The 20,821-nt window shown below is 42.6% G+C and overlaps 1 protein-coding gene and 1 pseudogene across 1 annotated transcript in view; one reads left to right on the top strand and one right to left on the bottom strand.

Annotated features, from left to right (window-relative positions):
* The window catches only part of DNAJC11 (DnaJ heat shock protein family (Hsp40) member C11), a 70,838-nt gene that overhangs the window by 34,185 nt on the left and 15,832 nt on the right, over positions 1-20,821 (bottom strand). Inside the window, exons 2-4 of the mRNA XM_060013496.1 lie at positions 11,914-12,043; positions 9,571-9,644; positions 1,273-1,374 (exon numbers count right to left, since the gene is read on the bottom strand). Of these exons, the coding sequence (XP_059869479.1) occupies positions 1,273-1,374; positions 9,571-9,644; positions 11,914-12,043 (306 nt within the window). The remainder of the gene's footprint in view (positions 1-1,272; positions 1,375-9,570; positions 9,645-11,913; positions 12,044-20,821) is intronic.
* LOC132436199 (protein tyrosine phosphatase type IVA 1 pseudogene) lies at positions 5,888-6,510 on the top strand (annotated as a pseudogene).

Here is a 20,821-nt window from a genome sequence, read left to right on the forward strand (position 1 = left end):
GCTCCCCGACCCTGAGCCCCACATGCCAAGGCTGACCTGTACGCAGACCTCCTCCAGTGCACTGGCTGGGATACCTGAGAAGGGAACCCGTTAGCACACTTCAGGGCACCTCGAAGATTTTCAGCTCTCTCAGCATCTCACACCCCGACTTGGTTCAACCGGTGTTTCAAGTCTCTACCTCCACTGACCCAAAGTTAACTACATTCCTGAAGCTGTCCTCCACTAAAGGGGACGGCAGGAGGGAAGGAGAGGCGCTGGCGTTTACAAGTATACTTTGAAATGTAGGATTCAGAGATGGGAGTCTTCTGAGTATCTGGACCTTTAAATGCGGTAGGGGTCTTAGAAAACTCCATTTTCTAGAATGTATTTGATCGGAAGCTCGTAACATCACGTTTCCCAGTTGTAAGCTAGCATTGGTTCTTTTTCCTTAGAAGATTTTCAGCTGCCTGCCGGGCTATCCCGGCCGCAAAGACAGCGTCTGGATGCTGCGCCCCTCGTTAAACACCGTGGAACAGGAACACCGGGCCACGTGCAGTTAGCCCTTCAGCGTGACAGGCACCTCAAACTGACCGAGCTCTCCTTTTGCCACAGGACCGTGGCATGCACGCAGAACAATTTGCCTCCCCAACACATCCAAGCAAAAGGAGATCACACAGGACTGAAAAGTAACCTTCAGACTCAGGTGTGTCCCGGGGGTACACGACTCCAACTTCATCGGGGGCTTGACTGATGGTTAAAGGTGGTCACCCTGTTGCTGTGGAAACAGCCTGGTGACTGCTATTCACGGCACCGTCGTCCTGGGGTGGTGAAAGCACGCCCCTCACTTCACGCAGTCTGGAAACACCCCCAGCCCTCTGCGTTCTCTGGCTCTCTGTCTCGTAAGTGGTCTGCAAGGAGTCCTGTTGCCTCAGTGCATGGGTAGGTGGCTGTCCTTTCCTGACACAGACCTCTGATTCATTTTCACGTGTCAAGGGCTTGGGCAGCAGGATTACAGGGAAAGGTCTCAGACAGCTAGCCTGCGTTTCCGCTCAAGAAGTCTCCTGGCTTCCGGGAAAACCAGGGGATTGGTTTTGCCTTCACTCTGGCTCATCACCAGCAGCTCTGCTGAGCGCTTTCCAGGCAGATCCTACTCTTGAGACGCAGTAAGCAAAATGCTGTCCCACCCGATTCTGTACGTTATTACGATAAAAGGCCACCAGCACTGACTATTTTAGATCTGCTGTCTGGTAATCGAGCCTTGCAACCCTTCCCTCCAGAACTGGCCCGGCTCACCTTGGGGTTGGTTCGCTGCTGCAGCCGCCTCTCTTCCCTTTCTCTCTGCAGCCGCTCAAACTCTTCTCTGATTTCGGCTGGTGTCCTCCTCCTTTCCACAACCTGCAGGCAGAATGGGGGGGAGAGTCAGCAAAGGGCCCAGAAAGCGAGGAAAACACACAAGAGACGGCGTCATTAACCGTGTCCCGCCGTTCCTTTCCCTCAGGATGGTTAAGAGCCACCAGTGAGACTGTGGGGATTTTCCCTTCCGACGGCCCGGTCCCTGGTGAAGCCAGGTTCACCGTCACACCCGCTCAGTCCCAAGGTTGTGCTTTCCCTCAGCTCTTCAGAGACTGAAGCATTATTGTCTTCATTTTAGTCACTTATCTCCAAGGCTGCAGGAATCTTACAAAGAAAACATCACCTTAAGTGTCACAGTTTAGATTTCCTAATGAGCCCCAGGTAACACATGCTGAAAAGTGTCAAGATGGAGGCGAGGCCATCCACAACGGCACTGGCACGTCTCCCTCATGTGCTGGGGCCACCACCAGAGGTGCCCCTTGAGCATCCTGGACCAAGGGACCTTAAGCCATGAGGTCTGGGTGTTTCAGAATCAGGGGACTCTTCCAGTACTCAGGTGCAAATCGGCAGACCATGCTAGCCCTCGGGGATGCACAGGGATGTCAGATCTGTGAGGAGGTAAGGCATCCCACACCAGCCTTTCTGAGCTCATCACGAAAGCAAGACAGCCCAGCTGAGGTTTCAAACAGGCAGGGAAGCGCCACGGGGGCCTCGGGTACCATGCCCGTGAGAGAGGAAAGCAGACCACGTCATTTCCAAGGGTCCCGAACGCTATGGCCTGTGAGAAACAGAGAGCGGGAGCGGGACAAACATGACCAAAGTCACTGGACGCATGACGGGGGGAAAAGGCCCAACAGCACTGACCCTGTATTAGTGGCAGAAATACCGCGGAGTCCTGAGGCTGCTCAGAGAACACCTACAAAGGTAGGTGAGGTGAGAAAAAGCTATCTTGGAAATCAGAAGTTTTAAAAATTATTCAAAAAAAAAGCATGCTTATAGCAAAAAGTCAAAATAGTACAGAAAGATATGAAGCAAAAAGTACAATTCCCCCTCACCCACACTCCTCCTCACAGGCTAACATTTAATTTTTTATGTGTCTTCCTAAAAGCATATGTATGTATGTATATATATTACAATAAATGGGGTTTTGTGCAACTTGATTTTATTATTCAGCAATACAGAAAAATAAATACAAGAACTGGCCTACCCAAAAGAACTGAGAAATTTGTTCACTATCACTTTTAGCAAGTACGCAGAAAAAAATAACAAAAACATTTTCTCCTCTCCCATATAAATTGTTAATTACCAAAAAGGGGGAGGTGTTTCTTTTAAAGGAAGTTTTAAAATAAAAACACTTAAAATAATCCAAGAACAAACTGAAAATCCAAATGGCACGACAATGATTGCTCTGTGACCTCACAAAAACATTCTCAGTTATATTTAACCAATGTGGCACGCTCACTCTCCTAGTTCTTATTTCGCTTCCCCAAAGTTACCCCATCTTGGGCTGATGGCGTGCTTCCTCCATGGGGCCCAGAGCAGAACAAGATTTGCTTTCAGGAATTCTAGTTGTTGGACCTTTGCAAATGACTTTCTCTCTGCCACGCTCTGTGACAGATGAAGAGGCAAATATTCCAAAGGTGTTAAGTCATCCCATTTCTAGTCGTATTTTACAGAAGTTCTGCAAACAGCTGGTACATAATCAGAGCTAACTGTAAAGTCAAAATGGCTGGTCCCTCTGAAGCCGTGAAGAACTTGGCCAGGCATCTCATTCTAGCTCCCACAGGCCCTGATGGCCTTTACTATTTATACTTCCTTTACACAGGGTACATCACGGTGGAGAATGGAAGAAAGCTAAGCCAGCTGCAAGTCACTTTTTCTCCCTTCGGTAACCCTCAGACATTTGCACCCCAAAACTGCATCATTACAGTTGGAAAGTACTAGACATTTTCTTTTTTTTTAATTTAATTTTTTTATACAGTAGGTTCTTATTAGTTATCCATTTTATACACATCAGTGTATGTATGTCAATCCCAATCTCCCAATTCATCACACCCCCACCCCCATCCCCCTGCCGCTTTCCCCCCTTGGTGTCCATATGTTTTTTCTCTACTTCTGTGTCTCAATTTCTGCTCTGCAAACCGGTTCATCTGTACCATTTTCTAGGTTCCACATATATGCGTTAATATACGATATTTCTTTTTCTCTTTCTGACTTACTTCACTCTGTATGACAGTCTCTAGATTCATCCACGTCTCTACAAATGACCCAATTTCATTCCTTTTTATGGCTGAGTAATATTCCATTGTATATATGTACCACAACTTCTTTATCCATTCATCTGCTGATGGGCATTTAGGTGTCTTCTACGACCTGGCTATTGTAAATAGTGCTGCAGTGAACATTGGGGTGCATGTGTCTTTTTGAATTATGGTTTTCTCTGGGTATATGCCCAGTAGTGGGATTGCTGGGTCATATGTCAATTCTATTTTTAGTTTTTTAAGTAACCTCCATACTGTTCTCCATAGTGGCTGTATCAATTTACATTCCCACCAACAGTGCAAGAGGGTTCCCTTTTCTCCACACCCTCTCCAGCATTTATTGTTTGTAGATTTTCTGATGATGCCCATTCTAACTGGTGTGAGGGGATACCTCATTGTAGTTTTGATTTGCATTTCTCTAATAATTAGTGATGTTGAGCAGCTTTTCATGTGCCTCTTGGCCATCTGTATGTCTTCTTTGGAGAAATGTCTATTTAGGTCTTCTGCCCATTTTTGGATTGGGTTGTTTGTTTTCTTAATATTGAGCTGCATGAGATGTTTATATATTTTGGACATTAATCCTTTGTCCGTTGATTCGTTTGCAAATATTTTCTCCCATTCTGAGGGTTGTCTTTTCGTCTTGTTTATGGTTTCCTTTGCTGTGCAAAAGCTTTTAAGTTTCATGAGGTCCCATTTGTTTGTTTTTATTTCCATTACTCTAGGAGATGGATCAAAAAATATCTTGCTGTGATTTATGTCAAAGAGTGTTCTTCCTATGTTTCCCTCTAAGAGTTTTATAGTGCCTGGTCTTACATTTAGGTCTCTAATCCACTTTGAGTTTATTTTTGTGTATGGTGTTAGGGAGTGTTTTCATTTCATTCTTTTACATGTAGCTGTCCAGTTTTCCCAGCACCACTTATTGAAGAGACCGTCTTTTCTCCATTGTATATCCTTGCCTCCTTTGTCATAGATTAGTTGCCCATAGACATTTTCAATGTTTTCCGTCAACAGAGTGTATCATATGCCACCCATGTATCCATATACCTGTACTGTGCACCTTGATCATTTACCAACTAGGTCTACCCTGTGCTAGTCAGGGTGACTTATTCTGTAGATGAGGCCTCTGTAGAGAGACCTGTAAAACCAGGTGGCACAGTGGGAAGAGGACAGAGACCTAGGCTCTCCAATACCACCTGAAACTCCTGGGAGACCTCAGGTGAGTCACTTCACTCTCTAAGCTTCAGTTTCCTCCTATAAATGAGGGGGATTAAAACTACACGATTCCTGAGGTGCTGTCTGGTTTGAAAATTCTATGATTCTAGTGAGTCAATTTTTTATTTTGGAATAATTTTAGAAAATTATTTAGAACTTTAGAGAAGTTACAAAGATAGTACAGAAAGTTCTCGACTACCCTTCACCAAGCCTCCCTCAAATGTTAACGTCTAACAGAACCATGGAACAAACATCTGTCAAATCTAGTAAACCAAGATTAGTACATTACCACTAACTAAACGCAGACTTCTGGGATTTCCCGAGTCTTTCCGCGAACGTCGCCGTTATGCCCTAGGAGCTGATCCAGGACCCAGGACCCGGGATTGTACTTAGTCACATGTCTTGTTAGTCTCCTCCCAGCTGCGGGAGTTTCTGTCTTCGTTTTCATGACCTTGACCATATTACAGCTCTTAATGCAGGGTGACTTTCCTAGACACTATAAGAATGATGTCAGGCAGATAGAGTCCGGTTCCCCCGCCGCGGCCCGCAAAGTTGCCGCCCCTGCCCTGCCGCCGCTGCCCATGTCACCGCCGCCTCGGGACCGGCTGTATGATAGGCCACAATCTTCAATGAGTAGACATATTCCTCAGTTCTGTGGTGTTCTTGGTCACACATTTATGGAGTTTCTGAAGGGCGGTGGAGATTACTGCCAGGCACAGCACGACCTCTATGCAGACAAGTGAACTGTAGAACTTCATTACTACTCCACCAAGAAGCCCCCATAAGAGTGGTGAACCTGGCCACAGAAGTGTTGAATTGAAATCCACAGAGCATTTTTTACAAGAGTTCTGACCTAGATGGGGTAAACCTCAGTGCACTTCCTTTCTCTTGCCTCAGTATTACTGCATTGAAGAATTGCTGCTTCTTGTCAGGAGGTTCATTTCATTTCCCATTACTCCCAACTTCATATTCAAAACCACTGAGAATTTCAAGTGGAGTATATTGAAGTAGACTCAGTTTCTTTGCACCATTTCTGTATTCAATTTTAAAAATTCTTTCATAACCCTACTGAGTGTTTTTTAACTAAATTAACATGGATCAAATGAACCGCCCAGCTCCTGTGGAAATCACTTACGAGAACATGAGATTTCTTATGACACACAATCCAACTAATGCGACCTTAAACAAATTTATAGAGGAACTTAAGAAGTATGGAGTTATCACAATAGTAAGAGTATGTGAAGCAACTTATGACACTACTCTTGTGGAGAAAGAAGGCATCCATGTTCTCGACTGGCCTTTTGATGACGGCGCACCACCATCTAACCAGATTGTTGATGATTGGTTAAGTCTTGTGAAAATTAAGTTTTGTGAAGACCCTGGTTGTTGCAATTGCTGTTCATTGTGTTGCAGGCCTTGGGAGACCTCCAGCGCTTATCGCCCTAGCGTTAATTGAAGGTGGAATAAAATATGAAGATGCACTACAGTTCATAAGACAAAAGCGGCATGGAGCTTTTAACAGCAAGCTTTTGTATTTGGAGAAGTATTGTCCTAAAATGCGGCTGCACTCTGAAGATTCCAATGGTCATAGAAACAGCTGTTGCATTCCGTAAAACTGGGGTGCCCAATGCCATCGCTTGGAAGTGGAACCTAGACAGGACAGAATTTGTTGTACGTGTCAGCCAGCACGTTGGCTTGGTGAAGTCTGATGAAGCTTCCACAGGAGTGATGAAAAGCAGTTTTACCAGGCCACAAAGCTGGCAGAATTGCAACCTCTATGTTTGGGTTATGATCAACCTACTTGGACACTTAGCAAAGGATTCTTGCTGTTCAGCATTTAAAATGTGCTTATCGTTTGTACCGACTGACCTTTCCTGGGGGGAAAAAAAAAAAGAATGATGTCAAAGAGGCAGGGAAAAGTGAGATATGGATAAAGGTAAAGGACTGCAGACAAAAAATAAAGTGTGGATGATCCGGGCCAAAGGCTGCTCCTCTAAATGTAATCTGACGTCTGCAAGCCCCCTCCGACTTGTACGGTTTTCCACTCCACTTGCCAGCTGTTACCAGACTCAATACTGTCTGAACATTCACAGCTCAAAGCTGGATTTTTGCCATTCTGAAGAGGCCAACTTCATTTGAAACATGGGTATCTGCACAAACACTGCGACGTTAAGAACTCAAATGGCTGGTGTTACGAGCTGGGAATGGTTGCATCTCACTCCTTTGGAATCCTGGCAGAGCATGACGAAGTCCCTTGAAGGTTAAAAAAAAGAGAATAGACAAAGACTAAAAACCTACCTAGTGCCTGAAAACAGGGTCAACATTTGATGCAACCTATAAACGCCCAATTTCATCCCCAGCCTCCACCAGCAGAAAGCGGATGATGCCAGAGCTGGGACAGGAGTGACTGCCACATCTGTGGCTGCTTTGGCATTTTGGGCTTAAAGGCGTCCCAAACACTACGGGCTTTGCCCGTGTCCTCCATCCCTCCCTGACTACCCGTGGGTTTAGACTGACAGACACATGGCAGACGGACACCGGTCAGTAGTCTAAAAATACTAGCAACAGCGTGAAGGGAACACAGCCTCCTCCCTGGGGTGGAGGCTGTGACTGAAATGGGAGAACCCTCATACTGAGAAAGCCACCAGCTGCAGAATTCCTCAAGGGAACGGTGACGCCAGCTCCATAAAGCGCTCGAGTTCAGCGAGACTCTTCCTTCACAGTATGAACAGCGGGCTCAGTTTTCCTACTATACGTTAGGCACCCATACATCTCTTCTCAGTAAGTATCTGAGGAGGTACCTTCCTGTAGTTTTCCTTCAAGGCATTTTTATCATCAGTGAAGGCTTAGTATTGAGGCAAAAAAAAAAAAAAAAAGCCAATTCTGATCGATGAGAACTTGATTCCCTTAAAGTTATCTACTAAAAAACATGAATATAAAAGCTTATCCAGTCACTGTCTATGACTGCCTGCATACTTTTATAATCTCGACAGTGTGTATGGTTTTTCTCTGTTTCTAATGGGGAGATAATTTGGTTTGGTGATAGGAAACCACGCGATATTCTGCCAGGAAGACGTCACCCTGCTGCTCCACTGAGTGGGAATAATGCTGCTGGGAATGAACCCTAGACTCTGAGGAGGGGATACACAAGAGAGGCCTGCAGCTTTTCAGTGGCCCTGACTGCTGCCGTGAAGAACTGCAACCAACCCACGGCTTCAAAACACAAGGGCGCTTTAACCTGGGGCATGAGGAGAAACTTAGTAAATTCAACAGGATTCTACTTTCTTTTTTTGATGAAAAAAATTCTAAGCCACTAGACCCAACACTTTGCTACCATGAACTAATGTGACATGATGCACTGCTATTTCCACTGAGCCAAAGGCCAGAAGCCAAACGCCCACTGGGAGCCAGGCGGGGCGTGGGACGGGTGGAGGGAGCGGCAGGGGCTGGGGCAAACTGGGCAGCACGGTCCAGTCCCACGGCAGGGGCTCCTCAGACCTGGGTGACTGTTGCCTCAGAGGGGAATTTAGGCACAGCGTTATCAGGTCTTCTGATTTTTCCAAAGAAGATAAGAGACTGGATTTTCCTGCAAAGCTTCCTAAGTTTCAAATGTCAGCAACTACAATTCACTCTGTGGGCAACCAAAACATGGTTATAGGTTGGAAATGGCCCATAAGCCACCAATATCAAGCAGTGGTGAAAACGGCAACAGAATCCCATTTCACTTCTGCTCCAGTCCGTATCCAAAGGCCTTTAGAAGGTTTTCACCCTAAAATTAGAATAGACAGTCATGCATGCGTGAGAGCAAATACCAAAAGAACTTCAAGGGAAAGCTTACATGACGATGAAAAAATAACTCAATGATAGTTAATTTAACGTTAACAGCCTACCAGAATTTCTTGGGCATCAGAACCGAGTTTCTGTAATGAAATTAAGTAATAACACCTATATGTTCTTACAGCAATACAGAGGTTTACAACAAATTTTCATATTAATTTTTCTACTTGATATCACTATTTTTTAGGTTATAACACGGAAGTACAAAGCAGTCAAACGACTTGCCCAAGGCTCTAAGACTACTCAGTGAGAGAGTGAAAGAAAACAGAACGTTCCGAATTTTAGTGGTAGTTCCCACATGGTATGGCTGTCCAGGTAACCTATTTCATAGATACTTGCTATTTATTTTGTTTTACTCACTATATTTATAACATTCTAGTAGTACAGCCCATTAGAGCTGGAAGGGTCATTATAGACAATTTAATCCAGTAGTTCTCAACTTTTCCGTGCTTCCATTTTGTTCACACGCACAACACAGCACCGACAAACACTTCCTAGATTCAGCTGTAACCTCGGGTAGAAAGAGGGGCTCAGGGCCGTGGAGGGTGGAAGGAAGTACACGTGTGAAAGGAGGGTATGTGTAGGAACTGTGCCCTTTCAGAAACCATCTACCATCACCCCCTGAGCGGCCTGCTCCCTCCCCTGGGTTAAAACTTACTGGCCTAGACCATCCCTCCTACTATTCACCTGATGGGTTAGGAAACGGAGGACAAGTTGGATGACTAACTGTCCCAAGTTCACAGAGTTACAAAGTGGCAAAGCCAAGTGTAGAACCCAATTCCTTAAACCAAGATATAAAGGCGAGAAGAGGACTCTGATGTCTTCAAATATTCTCAAAGGCATCACTGCAGGGTGCGGGATTTGGGGGTTGTCGTTCTGTAGCTGTTGAGTGATGTTCCTGGGACACCGGACACAAAGCTTCTCTTACCTCCCATCCTTCCATTTCCAGTCCTCTCTTGCCATAGATATCGTAGATGGCCCTGGTTTGGGGGTCACTGAGCACTGCAAGTTAAAAACCAAACATGTTTACAAAGCACAAAATTCACCTTTCAGTCCTGACCACAATACCACCAGGCAAGGCCACCTCTTTTTGTTCTTCTCTTTCCAGCCACAATCTTCCCAGAGACCCCATCATTCCCAATGTGTCTTTCCTCCTAATTGCTCCCTAGATCCAAGTGAGGACATGTTTAAAGGTGGTTACAACGAGAAACACTGGATTTTTCATGTCCAAGCTACTCTTCGCTTCGTTGTGAGGTGCACTGACCCTGCATCTCTAAAGAACAGTTTTTTTGTTTTGTTTTGTTTTTGTTTTTATTTTCTTTTTGCGGTACGCGGGCTTCTCACTGCTGTGTCTTCTCCCGTTGCGGAGCACAGGCTCCAGACGCACAGGCTCAGCGGCCACGGCTACAGGCCCAGCCGCTCCGCGGCACGTGGGATCTTCCCGGACTGGGGCATGAACCCGTGTCCCCTGCATCGGCAGGCGGACTCCCAACCACTGCGCCACCAGGGAAGCCCAAGGACAGTTGTTTTTAAAAGCACCTAGTGAGCTTCTGCCACAATCTATAAAGTATTTTGCCTTGAGAGAGTGAATTCCAGTTTCTAACAGAGCCTAATATAAAACTAGGGACAGGCTCTGACCAGAAAAATCTGACTTATTATTATGTAGGGGTTTGTTTGTTTGCTTTTGGATGCCTCTCTTCTTTATTTGTAAATCATTTTTAAAAGACACAAACACCTCTCACTATGGTGTCGGCCATGGCACCTAAAGTACATCAGAAAAGGACTGTTCAGTGAGGGTGAGAGCTGTTCAAAGGACCTCCAAACCGAACCTGAACATCCGTACAGCAAACAGTCGTTACCTCCCTCCTCTGCTGGGCCAACTTCTGTTCAAGACCTTTGAATCTTTCCCCGCCTGAGATTTCCCATATATTTTTAGGTCTAATTAAAATATGATGTAAATGACTCTATCCATACTCAAATCTAATGAGGAAGAAAGAAATGCGGACCACCGGAAAACTTGGGAGCCAAACTTCTTGAGCTGATCTCTAGGATTTAATAAGGAATTATTTATTTACCATCTCAGTCTCCCTTTAGGCCAAACACTGGGGCCAGGTCTGCTGCTGCAGCATTTTCACAAGCACTGGTAGGGATTTTCTGTTAACTCTTCCCCAAATCTCCAAAACAATACAATCCAGTATGTGGGTAATTCAGACAACCAAATACAATAAAAGGAACGAGTTTTTGGTCAAGCTTTATTCAGACCAGGTAAGTAGCCTGAAAAGTTACATTTGGTGAAGACACAGGCTGACTGTATACACATATGTGCCACAGTCTCAGTTTTACTGGTCATTTGAAATCTAACCTTCTGGTAAAACTATAGTGAATACAGCAATACGCTTTTATGTCCACAATGAGAAGTCTTTATTTTGTAAAGAAAATCTAATTTTCGGTCTACCTAATTAAGGAGCAAATCACCAAATGGCTCTGGAATGAATAACTTACTTTACTCGGCATAGATCCTAAGAGTGATTTCATATTTTTTTAATTTTAATTTTAAAAATCGTGTTATAATACACACAACATAAAATTGATCATTTTAACCATGTTTAAGTGTACAATTCAGTGGTGTTAAATAAATTTGCAATGTTGTGTAACCATCACAATCTATTTCTAGAACTTTTGCATCATCTCAAACAGAAACTGTACCTATTAGTGATTTTAGTATTTTATAAACAAATATATTACAAAACTTTTTCTGAAATACATAAGATATAAATATAAAAATCTGAATTACTTGACTCTATTTCCTGTTAGGCTCCTTAACACCATCTTCTTGCTTTTGTTAGTACCTTTCCTTAACTGAATGATACAGAACCAATAAAATCACTTTCAGATGGAAAAAATGTTCTTTGCATCTTCTCACAAAAAAAAGAGAACAAAGAGAGCTTCTCTGTAGTGATCAGCCTTTTACCTCTAAGAGTTCCCTTTAGAAGAAAACTAGTAAATGATTTAAAGCTGGAGTACTCCCTTGCAATTCAGACTATGGGCTATTACTTCACCTGCAGCCTCATTTTCTACTTACTGGACACGTATTGATTTCCAAAGCAAAATACTACTCTTTCAAAGGTCCCTGTCAGTAAAAAGCACTAAACTAACCACCTCTTTTATACACCTCTAAGGACTCTCTTTTTCTATCCTCTACAAATCAAGCCTCTTAAAAATTGAGTGTCTGCTACCAGGGTGTTTCTATAGAGCCAAGCCCCGCTCTGACCTTCATAAGCCTGGTGAACGAGGTTAAACAGTCGCTCCGCCTGCAATTTGAGCTCCGGGTCTCTGTGCTTGTCAGGATGGTAAAGCATACACAGCCTGCGGTAGGCCGCTTTCAGCTCTTCGGAAGAGGCCTACGGAAGGAAAAATCCAATTAGAGAGCAATCAATGCTACTTGAATATTATCATGACCAGAATCAGCCTTGAAATGGGAAGCTGTCAGCCACTTTCCAACATGCTTGCTCTCTACATATAGGACATAATGAAGTTATGCTTTATTACTTCAATAAGGCCCCTTTTTTCCACAGTTAATAAAGTGATCAATTATGTACATCGATAGCAACTGTGTTTTGCTGGGAAATGCTGCTATCAGATGAAATGAAAGCTTGTGTCCCTACCCTGGTTCTCTGTGCTCTGAGCGGAAATGAGAAACGTCACAGAGACCTGCTTGCTCTTTAACCTGAGTTATTTAAAGTCAATCCTGCCAAGGTACTCTCAACAAAGAATTTGTTCAGAAAGGAAAAAAGCTATATACCATTAGACAGAAATGCCATGCATTTAATCCATTTTCTGACAAAGGAAACTCAATGAATATTCACCCTTAAAAAATCAAAGACATGGGCTTCCTTGGTGGCGCAGTGGTTGAGAATCTGCCTGCTAATGCAGGGGACACGGGTTCGAGCCCTGGTCTGGGAGGATCCCACATGCCACGGAGCAACCAGGCCCGTGAGCCACAACTACTGAGCCTGCGCGTCTGGAGCCTGTGCTCCGCAACAAGAGAGGCCGCGATAGTGAGAGGCCTGCGCACCGCGATGAAGAGTGGCCCCCGCTTGCCACAACTAGAGAAAGCCCTCGCACAGAAACGGAGACCCAACACAGCAAAAATAAATAAATAAACTCCTACCCCCAACATCTTCTTAAAAAAAAAAAAATCAAAGACATAAAATTGTCAAATCAACACACATTTCTATTCAACCTCTAATACTAAAAGGTAGCACATAAAGAGGCAAAAATGCTTTACTATCCTACAGTAAAAAGCCTTCCCACCCCCAGCACCCAAAGGGTCACTACCCAACACATACATCTCTCCAATTCTTGTAAGTAATCAATTTGAGGGGAAAATGCACCATAAGAAGAGCACAGATGACACAAAGAGTGAAATGGGCTCTGGGTGTGTTTTAACTGCACAGAAGGGAGGAAGGAAGAGGGATGACAGAAATCCACTTTCTACTTCGCCTGCCTCTCAGCGGCCAAGTTCTCAGAAGCAGACTTCGTCAGAGGCTCTAGCAACACTGTGCCATCTCCCTGGCAGGGCCCTCAGGTGTGTTTTGGGGAAGTATTATGTCTGATATTATACCAACCCCAGGGACCATTTTGGTCTGTCAGAGGTGATGCCAAATGGACAGCTCTGTCCAGATGATTTGTCAAGTAAATAACATTTTACTTTGCGAGGCAACCCCATCGTTTTGACAACAGAAGCAAATTCTGGGTCACTGACAACATGCCAGAGGGGCCTGAAAAGCCAGCTCCCTGGGTAGAGGAATGGGACCAGGTCCCCACTGAGGAAGCTGAGGATGGATGGTGCTCTGGGATCAGGTCCGGGAACACGGGTACACAGGAGAGCGGTCACAGGGACACGATTACTCAAGACATCAAGGTTACGAGGGAAGACGTTAAACTGTATTTTTCTGTAATGTCCACAATTTTTCAATATCTTCCAATTCCAGGAGTAATGAATGCTTTACCAATGAAAAAAGGCAAAACCTTACTTCAGTGATAATTTTTGGTCTGAAATTTAGATATTTTCTATAGGGCTAAGTTATTCTGATGCCAGGAAATCTGTGCAAGTTTACCAGAGATCTTAAACAAGGAATTCTGCAGAACCCCCAACAGGAAGACAATAACCGTTACTGGAACGGTACGTGTGTCAGTCCCACGTGCCCGGGAGGACAGGCTGTGAGGACCCAGGTGCCACTCTTGGGCCACTTTCTCCGTCCAAGGAGTGGGTGGTTGGGTGGATGACCTCCGTGGGCCTTCCCAGCTCTAACTGGACGTGGTTCTGTAATGAGAAAAGCTCTGCTAGACCCGGGCCACTCAGCTGTCCTTTAACGCAGACAGGACCCTCACAGTTCGACTATAGGCACAGGCACATCAGTGTTTTTAATCAGCAGCTTCTTGACGGTTTCCATTAACTACTTCACTGGAAAATGGTCAAGGACCTTGCTGACTGAGCATCCTTTTGCCTCCAAGGATTAGGCAGACGTCTGCCCCGTGCCAGCACTATTCTCTTTCTCCATCTCCTCTTTGGTGTAGCCTTTGGGAATCACACTCCTGAATGATTTGTAGATGGCCATTCTCCCCCTTTCTCTGCCTCTGGCCGTCCGTGGGATTTCCTCTGGGGTCACACACCAACCTTCTAGGGGTGAAGAACGCAGGCTTCGGGCTAACGAGCTTTCTGACCCTCAGCTTTCTCAGCTGTTAAAGGGGATGACAAGTATGCTCAGGGGCGGCGTGGAAATGAAATGAGACAGTGACCACACAGTGCTTCATACAGCGCCCAGCACACAGCAAAAACCTACTCATTGCTGCTCTTCTAAAACCTTTTCTTCGTTTTCTCATCTTGAAACTGTAGACAACAGTACCCCTATCACACTTACTTTGAGGAGTAAATGAGCTAATACGCATACAATCTCTTAACAATGCCTTGCACACATGAGGAATTTAATCACTGTAGCTATCATTACTGTCACAATTCAATTTTGATATCCTTTTGGCAGCATGAATACTGAAACTGGGACAATTCAGAGAGAAGGCACAGCCCTGGTGTGAGGATGATAGGAACATTCATTCATGAAGGGGCCCACATTTGTGAAAATTCACTGACCTGCATGCTTATGACGTGCACTTTTCTATACATGTATTCTATTTCAATAAAAACACAAGACCAAACGTTCCCATCTCTGTGATCTCTGTGGTTCCCTTTTCTTTCTCCTACCGTAGGCTTCTTCCCACGTTCACGTCAATTATGCAACGCATTCCCTGCCACACTTACCAATATGCCACCTGTGCCAAACCCCATTGGTTTAAGCAAATAAAGAATAGTTAACTAATGGCAAATTAAATGTGTCTTCTCCAGATAGGTTTACTTATGTAACCATGTAAAAGGGGGTTGTTCCTTCCTGAGTAGCCATTACAAATTATTCCCTTTCTGCAAATTTTAATTGCTCTTTCCAGCATCTCATAAAAATTACAAGTGCAGGATTAGATAGACTTGACTGACTTTAGGTTAGACTGCTATTTCCTGGTTGTTAAAAGTAAACCAGATGACAAGGGAGTACAGTGCCTAGTCTGCAATACCTTCTTTAATCATATTAATAAATGGCTTAACGTGCTACTGATTAAGTAACAGAAACAAGAAATTTCATTTTTAATAAATATCACATTCAATAAAAGGTTAGATTGGGCCTTTTATCGTAACTGAATAGCTAAGGTCACTGGTTCGATATTTCATAAATGATAAACTCTTTCACTATCGTAAAAACACTGGTATCATTTCAAAATAGGTGATATCATTAAAAACGATGCCTAAAGTTACGTATTTATTTCTAAAATTCATTATAAAATTAAGAGATGTACTGTGCTTTAAGTGTGAAAAGTTTCATCATCTCAGTCATCTGGTTATAATTTCAATGGAAAGTAAATCTATCATAAATTCAACCTTTATGTATCATAAGGTTCATAGTGAAAAGGCCCCTAGAGACCTGTAGAGTCTAGTGGTCTGTTAAAGCTGTTGGATTAGATGCCATACAACAGTACAATAAAGCACAAAAAAGAAATTCAACGCAAACATTTTAAAAAATAAAAATATCTGTATATGCAGATGTTGTCTATGTAGAAAATCATAAAGAATCTACAAAAAAAACGTACTAAGTGATTTTAGCAAGGTCATGGGATACAGGATCAACAGGCAAACATCAATTTATTTCTATATACTAAAAACTGAAACTTAAAACGACAATACCATTTAAAGTATCATTAACAAACGTGAACTACTTAGGGATAAATTTAACAACTGCAAGACCCATACACTGAAAACTACAATGCACTGCTGAAAGAAATTAAAGAAGACCAAAAATAATGGACAGAGAAGCTGCCTTCATGCATCAGCAGACTCAGTATTGTTCAGATGTCAGATTGCCCCAAAGCAACCTACAGATTCAATGCAATCCAGTGAAAATCCTAGGTTTTTTTTTAGTAGAAACTGACAAGCTAATTCTAAAATTTATATGGAAAAATGATATGGAGCAAAAATAAATTTTACTTTCTTAGTTATTTTACTAACCAAAATAACTTCAAAGAACTGGAGGACTCACATTACTGGACTTTAAGATTTATCATACGGGGGCCTCCCTGGTGGTGCAGTGGTTAAGAATTTGCCTGCCAATGCAAGGGACAGGGCTTTGAGTCCTGGTCCAGGAAGATCCCACATGCTGCAGAGCAACTAAGCCCGTGCACCACAACTACTGAGCCTGTGCTCTAGAGCCCACAAGTCACAACTACTGAGCCCGCGTGCCACAAGTACTGAAGCCCACATGCGAAGAGCCCGTGCTCCTCAACAAAGAGAAGCCACTACAATGAGAAGCCCACGCACTGCAACGAAGACTAGCTCCTGCTCGCTGCAACTAGAGAAAGCCTGAGTGCAGCAACAAAGACCCAATGCAGCCAAAATAAATAAATAAATTTTAAAAAGGTTATAAGACACAAAGAAAGACATTACATATTAATAAAAGGTTCATACAGCAAGAAGATAGAATAACTATAAACTTATATACCTAATGACAGACCATCAAATACATAAAGCAAAAATTGACAGAACTGAAGGGGAAGAAATAGTTTCACAGTAATAGGTGGAGACTTCAACATCCTATGAATAACCAGACAAAAGATACGTAAGGCAATAGAGGACTTGAACAACACAATGAACCAACTAGATCTAACAGACACATACAGAATATTCTACACAACAACAGAAACACATTCTTCTCAAGTGTACATGGGACATTTTCCAGGACTGACCATTTGGTAGGCCACAATTTAAGTCTCAATAGAATTTAAGATAGATATCATACAAAGGGGCTTCCCTGGTGGCACAGTGGTTAAGAATTCGCCTGCCAATGCAGGGGACACAGGTTTGAGCCCTGGTCCGGGAAGATCCCACATGCCACGGAGCAACTAAGCCTGTGTGCCACAACTACTGAGCCTCCGCTCTAGAGCCCGTGTGCCACAACTACTGAAGCCCGCATGCCTAGAGCCCGTGCTCCACAACAATAGAAGCCAGTGCAATGAGAAGCCCGCGCACCGCAACGAAGAGTAGCCCCCGCTTACCGCAACTAGAGAAAGCCTGCGTGCAGCAACGAAGACCCAACGCAGCCAAATATAAATAAATAAAATAAATAAATTTATTTAAAAAAAAAGATATCATATGAAGTATCCTCTCCAACCACAAAGGGATGAGATTAGAAATCAATTACATAAGGAAAACTGGAAAAGACACAAATTTGTGACAAACAATACACTCTTAAACGACCAATAGATCAAAGAAAAAAATCACAAGGGAAATTAGAAAATACTTAGAGATGAATGAAAACGAAACACAACATACCAAAACTTATGGGATGCAGTGCTAAGGGGGAAATTTATAGCTATAAACGTTTACATTAAAAAATGGGAAATCTCAATTCCCTGGCAGTCCAGTGGTTAGGACTCTACACTCTCACTGCCAAGGGCCCGGTTTCAACCCCTGGTCGGGGAACTAAAATCCCACAAGCTGCGTGGCATGGAAAAAGGAGATAACAAATCAACAACTAACTTTCCAACTTTTTTTTTTTTTTTGCCACGTTGGGTCTTTGTTGCTGCGTGCGGGCTTTCGCTAGTTGTGGCGAGCGGAGGCTACTCTTCATTGTGGTGGCTTCTCTTGTTGCGAAGCATGGGCTCTAGGTGCACAGGCTTCAGTAGTTGTGGCACGTGGGCTCAGCAGTTGTGGCTCGCGGGCTCTAGAACGCAGGCTCAGTAGCTGTGGTGCAGGGGCTTAGCTGCTCTGTGGCATGTGGGATCTTTCTGGACCAGGGCTTGAACCCGTATCCCCTGAACTGGCAGGTGGATTCTTAACCACTGCACCACCAGGGAAGTCCCTAACTTTACAACTTTTAAGAAACTAGAAAAGAACGAAATAATGTCATTTGCAGCAACATGGATGGACCTAGAGATCGTCATACCGAGTGAAGTCAGTCAGACAGAGAAAGACAAATATATTTTGTTTATATGTGGAATCTAAAAAAAATGGTACAAATGAACCTATTTACAAAACAGAAATAGAGCCACGGATGTAGAGAACAAAATTATGGTTACCAAGAGGCAAAGGGGTGAGGGGGAGGGATAAATTGGGAGATTGGGATTGACATATACACACTACTATATATAAAATAGATAGTCAACAAGAACCTACTGTATATCACAGGGAACTCTTCAATATTCTGTAATGAGTTATATGAGAATAGAATCTACAAAAGTGTGGATATATGTAAATGCATGACTGATTCACTTTGCTGTACAGCAGAAACTAATCCAACATTGTAAATCAACTATAATAAAAATTAGTTTAAAAATAAATAAAAGAAAAAAAAAGGAACTAGAAAAAGAAGAAAAACTAAACTCGAAGCTGGCAGGAGAAGGAAATCATAAAGATTAGAGCAGAGATAAATAGAGAACAGATAAACAATAGAAGGAATTATTGAAAAAAAGGTTGACTCTTCAAAAAGACAACACAATCGACAAACCTTTGGCTAGACTAACTATGGAAAAAAAAGAAAGAAGACTCAAATTACTAAAATCAGAAATAAGGGCTTCCCTGGTGGCACAGTGGTTGAGAGTCTGCCTGCCGATGCAGGGGACATGGGTTCGTACCCTGGTCCAGGAAGATCCCACATGCCGCGGAGCGGCTGCGCCCGTGAGCCATGGCCGCTGAGCCTGCGCATCCGGAGCCTGTGCTCTGCAATGGGAGAGGCCACAACAGTGAGAGGCCCGCGTACCGCAAAAAAAAAAAAAAAAAAAAAAAAAAGAAATGGAAGTGGAGATATTACTACTGATTCTACAGAAATAAAAAATTGGAAAACTTAGATGAAATGGACAAATTACTAGAAAGACAAAATCTACCAAGACTGAATCATGATCTAATAGGAAATCTGAATAGACCTATAACTAGTAAAGAGATTGAATTAGTAATCAAAAACCTCTTGACAAAGAAATGCCCTGGACCTGATGGATTCACTGGTGAATTCTTCCAGACATTTAAAGAAGAACTAATATCAATCCTCAAACTTCTCCAAAATATTGAAGAGGGAACATTTCCAAACTCATCCTATGAGACCACTATTACCCTGATGCCAAAGCCAGACAAAGACACCACACAAAAAAGAAAACTATAGACCAATATCCCTTATGAACATGGATGCAAAAATCCTCAACAAAATATCAGCAGAGTTCAGAAGCATATTAAAAGGATACACATTACGACCAAGCGGGATTTATTCTTGGAATGCAACGATAGTTCCACGTATGAAAATTGATCAATATAATATACCATGTTCATAGAAACCATGATCATCTCAACTGTTGCAGAAAAAGCACTGACAAAGTTCAACACACTTTCATCATAAAAACACTCAGCAAACTAGCAACAGAAGGAGACTAAAAGAAACTAAAAGCCATAAAGAGCTCTTACAACTGAAGAAGACAAATTCAGAGCAAACATCATACTCAGGGGTGAAAGACTGAAAGCTTCTCCTCTAAGATCAGGAACAAGGCAAGAATGTCTGTTCTCACCACTTCTATTCAACATAGCACTGGAAGTCCTAGCCAGAGCAATTAGGTAAAAAAAGAAATAAAAGGTATCCAAACTGGAAAAGAAATAAAATTATCCCTGTTTGCAGATGATACTATCTTATATGTAGAAAACTCTATAAAAATTCCACACATACACAAAACCTTGTTAGGACTAACAAATGAGTTCAGCAAAGTTGCAAGATACAAAGTCAACACACAAAAATTAGCTGCATTTCTATACATGAACAATAAACAATCTGAAAAGGAAATGAAGAAAACAGTTCCATTTCCAATAGCATCAAAAACAAAGAAACAAAAAACTTAAGAATTAACTTAAACTTAAAAGACTAACATAAAGAAATTAAGATGACAAAAATAAACAGAAAGATACTTTATATCAATGGATTGGAAGATTTAATATTATTAAAATGTCACTACTATGCAAAGCAACTAACAGAATCAATTCAATCCCTATTAAAATGCCAATGACATTTTTCACAGAAATAGAAAAGTCCCTTCTAAAATTCACATGGAATCTCAAGGGATCCCAAAAGCCAAAACAATCTTGAAAAAGGACAAAGATGGGGGACTCACACTTCTGTATTTTAAAATTTACAATAAAGCTACAGTAATCAAAACAGATTGATATCGGCATACAGACATATAGACCAATGGAAGAGAATAGAGAGCCCAGAATTAAACCCTCACACAAACTGTCAAATTATTTTTGACAAGCATGCCAAGACTATTCAATAGGGAAGGGATAGTCTTTTCAACAAATGGTACTGGGATAACTGAATATCCCCATGAAAAGAATGAAGACCCTTACCTAACACCATATACAAAAAGTAATGCGACTGATTTTTGTGTGTTGACTTTGTATCCTGCAACTTTTGCTGAATCCGTTTATTAGTTTATCCACCCAAAATGGATCAAAGACCTAAACATAAGAGCTAAAACTATAAAACTCTTAGAAGAAAATATAGAGCAAAAGCTTCATGACATTGGATTTGGCAATGATTTCTTGGATA

Source organism: Delphinus delphis, chromosome 1 (assembly GCF_949987515.2).
Source record: "Delphinus delphis chromosome 1, mDelDel1.2, whole genome shotgun sequence".
NCBI lineage: Eukaryota > Metazoa > Chordata > Mammalia > Artiodactyla > Delphinidae > Delphinus > Delphinus delphis.